At 41.2% G+C, this 4,316-nt stretch overlaps 1 protein-coding gene across 4 annotated transcripts in view; it reads right to left on the minus strand.

The window, feature by feature from the left end:
* tcaim (T cell activation inhibitor, mitochondrial) overlaps positions 1-2,933 on the minus strand; it is a 19,514-nt gene extending 16,581 nt beyond the window's left edge. For 2 of the 4 annotated variants that reach the window (XM_005754378.2, XM_005754374.1), the window contains exons 1-2: positions 2,746-2,933; positions 2,258-2,427 (exon numbers count right to left, since the gene is read on the minus strand). Coding sequence is in view for 3 of the 4 variants with exons in the window: in XM_005754374.1 (XP_005754431.1) it covers positions 2,258-2,322 (65 nt within the window). In the remaining variant the exon portion in view is untranslated. The remainder of the gene's footprint in view (positions 1-2,257; positions 2,428-2,745) is intronic. The other 2 variants (XM_005754377.1, XM_005754376.1) reach the window with 2 other exon arrangements.
* Between the last annotated feature and the right edge of the window lie 1,383 nt (positions 2,934-4,316).

Below are 4,316 nucleotides of genomic sequence, written 5' to 3' on the forward strand. Positions count from 1 at the left end.
GCTTTGGGGTCCTTAGGGACTAGTAAAGCACTATATATAAATACAGGCCATTTACCATTTACCATCACCTCATGTCTCTTTGAAGCTAAACGACAGACATTTATCAGCCGTGCGGTTAGTTTTCCAGCACTGCTGAAAAACTGTGAAACAAACTGAAACGTGCTGATGATGAAAATAACGCGTCTGCCTATAAAGTCTTTGTTCCCTGCTCGCCATCAGTAACAAAGTCATAGACACAACTTTACATTTCTCATGTTGGCTAAAAACAATCGTACATTTATGGTCTTGAAACAGGACACAGACACTGTAACTGCCGACCTCACATCAAACACAGACTGAGCCCATGTTTGATGTTTTTATATCCAACCTTTACTCTCAAACCTTTAAACAGCAGCGAGTCTCAGCTGAGAGAATAAGTGTTTATATGATGGGGGAACATGTTTTATGAGCAGCAGCCGGCTGTACTGAAATCACTGAATGAAGAGCAAACAGTGCGCCGCATTATCACGGGAACATGAGTGTATTAATCTGGTGATTTATTACATGTGTTAGTGTTATTATACTTCATTCTAATCTGCTGCTGGGTCTTTTACACTGATGGAAGTACAGATAACACAGCATGAACAGCTGTTCAGCCAATCACATTCATTCCACTTTGACCTGCGACAAAATGAAGTCTTGCTCTTTTTATAGCAGTGTTGCATTTGACTGGTATATTTATATGTCTTGTTGAAGCCCTGCTTCACATGATAGCTCTCTGCCACAGCAAACTAAGGGTAAGAGAGTAATGTCTGTAACAAAGGACAGACCCACCCAGAGTCACACAAAATCACAAAAGACAGAGATCCAACAGTAATGGCATGGAGTCGGACAGCAGTACCTGAGCAGACAGACAGATCGATGAGGCACTGACAGCAAAAGAGTTCTAAGTGATATTAAAAGAAAACAAAACAAATGAACTGTCAGAATTCCAGCTGACTATCCCCCAGTACTGGGGGACAGTAACATTACTGTCCCCCAGTAATGTTACTGGGGGACAGTAATGTTACTACTGGGGGACAGTAATGTTACTGGGGGATAGTCAGCTGGGGAATGCTGGGGGCGCTACTCGACCTGTAGAGACCAGAGATGACCATGTGACCATCATTCTGCTTGTTTCGCCCTGGTGTGTGTGTCTGTGTCCAGACTGTGTAGCAGTCACCATCACTGCTCACACCCCCCATCCAGCTTCTCTATGTGACACATCAGTACGATATTCTCACCTTTATAGAAATAAAAAAATGTATTTTGAGTGCGCTGTTTGTCAACAATGCGTTCTTACAGGGTACGTCATGTGTAATAAGAGAATGACACAGGGGGAAGTACTGAACACGTGCATGGAAGGTAGAGACAGCAGCTGAACTCTATCAGTGACCAGAAAGCAGCTCCGCAACTTGCAAATTAACATCAGCTGGTTTAGTCCCAACTGGGAACTTTTAGCTGGCTTTTGAGACGACTCCGCTAATATAATGATAATAAAAAATAATAATGAAAGCACTTTGAATGATCTGACATTGTAGAGTCTTTAACTGCCCTTAAACCTGTTGAATTCACTGACTGTGAAAAACGTTTGCTGTGCTATCCAGGACTGCAGGATAAAACTATCATACAAAGCAGAAACACCACTGTCATGTTTGGGCTAACGAGGCAAAGTGGAACTTTTCTGTGGCCAAAATGAGACCTTTGACCTACAGCTGTTAAACAAGATGTAAAATAATCACAAAGGTTTGGAAAAATAACGTTGATTTACATATTTCATAGATTTATGAAATATTTAAACGGAAGTGAACGGGATGATCATGTGACTTTGCAAGTTAATAATTCCAAGATAAAAATTTAGAACCTACTTTTAATGTCAAAATGTTTGCACTGAATTATATTAAAGACTGCATTAAATGTAAGTTATTACAGATGTGTCGATCCCAACAAAGGAAAATGAAACCCAAAAAGCCTTTAGCAGCCTGATGTCTGGAGGGCAGGTTACCAGACGATCGTAAACTGCGACCCGTACTGTACCGCAGGAACACATCAAAGGAAAGACTCTGTCACATTTTCTGTCCATTGCTGATAAAGCAAAAATCAAACTCGGTCATTTTGATACTTTTCTTAATATGCCTTCAAAATGCACATATTAGACTTTTTAAAATCAGTTTTAAAACTGTCATTATACTCCAGCCCGCACGTAATCTAGTGATCGTACGTGTTGGGACAGTTTTACCTGATGGTGCATCGCAGAAGGGGGATTGCAGACATTGCTGACGCAGCTGGTCCAGAGATCCGCATGTAATCACGGCCTTTTCAGTCGGTCCATCTGCATTTCCTTTATCAAAGCACTTCCATAGTTTGTTACACTGGATCTGGCAGCAGCCTGGTACAGCTCAGCAGGGACTAAATCAGAGTAACTTCAGTTCGTCAGAAGAAAATCAACTGAAACAGATACCTAACGTTTCTACGGTGTTAGCTAACTCTAATTTGTATTTACTCCTTTGAATCCCATGCTATCATGTTTTTCTACCAATATTAACAAACATTTGAAAACAGAACAACCACAGATTATAATGTCTCTGTAGTTTCCTTTGGGATTTCTAATCAATGACGGCAACAAAACATGGTTCCAGTTTGCTAGCCAGGCTAGCACATAAAGTTAGCATTGCTATGAGCTGCTGCTGCTGCTACGCCGCAAACAAAATCCTATAAACGACTTACAGTATGTTGTCAGTAACAATTTAACAACCAACCAAAGTGACCTGTAACATCCCTGCCGTTAAGGTAGGACCGTTTTAGTTAGCGGCTGTGGGTGTTCTTCTTCTGCGATTCCTAGTACCAGCTAGCCGCACCATTGCGCCACCAGGCGGACTGGAGCGTCAGGTTAGGTTGAAGCTCGACATCCAGAGTTTTCTTCTTCTGGCTCCACGTGTTTGGAAAGGAAACCCATCCAAGCAATCTTTGAATGGTGAATGTTTTGTTCGTGTATCTTTGCATTATGGGTTAATATAAAAGTGACTGTATTATTACTTGAATAATTTCTGTGAGATTAAAGATTGATGAATAAATAGTAACAAGGTCCAGAGTAATTAGGTGAGTGAGCACGATTTTACTGTTAGGCATATAGTTTTTTATTTTATTTTCTCCAGTCTTTGAAGATGAAATATTTGTGGTGGCCTACCACACCAGCTGTCAGATATCTATAATACAATCTTGAGATCCTTTCCTAGGGGATTCAACTCTCACTCAAATCTTGATCCAAGTGACCTCATTAATTAACAGGATGGCAGACGGGATCGCTCTCTTGCTACGAGTGTCGTCCACGCAATCGCACACACATTCAAACAGCACTTCATGCCTATGCACTTACTAGGATTGTCATTTACTGGTTTGTTTCGTACTATTGTCCTGCTGCATAACCTGAATGCACTTAAGCTTCAGAGCATGAAATGCTAGCTGGACATCCTCCTGTAGAGAACAGAATCCATGGTTTCATGTATTACAGCAAGTCTTCCAGGTCCCGAAGCAGCAAAGTAGCCCTAGAGCACCACACTACCACCGACAAATCTTGCAACAAGTTCAGCTTTGTGTCATGGATCCACACAATATCTTCCCAAACGTGCCCTTTTTGGCTGGCACTGGTTTTCACCTTGAACTCTCCAATGGATGCCATTTGTACCCAGTCTCTTTCTTAGGTTTACCCCTGTTCCAAGTTCTCTCCATTGGTGCATAATGGCTCACAGCATGGTTCACTGGAGTAAAATGGCTTTAGAACCTTTTTCATACTCATAGATGTCAGTGACTTTGTTTCTCATCTCTTCTTGAGTTTTTTTTAGAAAGTCTGATTGACAGCCACCTATATTATCCATGTGTGGCAGCCTGTCATTCATTGGCTTTAACTTATCCTTACAGGCCATTAGATCTTGGTGGGAGAATAATTGTGGTAAATTGCCAAACAATGTCCAGAGCCAGCGGGCTGGGTTTTCTATAGATATGTGGCCTGGACTAGTGAAACAGCTTATACTTTTAAAAAAGTACTACAAATTTTACCCCAGGTCTACTTCTTCAAGTGGTGTCAAACGTTTGTGCTGATGGAGCCGAAACCACGTTTGTGCTGCAAAAAATCATCATCTGTCCCGCTATCATTTTAAAGTCATTCCAGAGGTCATCAGAGGTCTTAACGACAGTGGTGTCAAACATTTGTGCTGCAGTCATTTTAAAAAATATTAATAAAAGAAAATTTCAAAGGGGCCCCTTTCAATGTTCCACAACTCAGACTTAACACTTTAGTG

The sequence above is a fragment of the Pundamilia nyererei genome, unplaced genomic scaffold (assembly GCF_000239375.1).
Source record: "Pundamilia nyererei isolate P.nyererei 1_Seehausen unplaced genomic scaffold, PunNye1.0 scaffold00554, whole genome shotgun sequence".
In the NCBI taxonomy this organism is placed as follows: Eukaryota; Metazoa; Chordata; class Actinopteri; order Cichliformes; family Cichlidae; genus Pundamilia; species Pundamilia nyererei.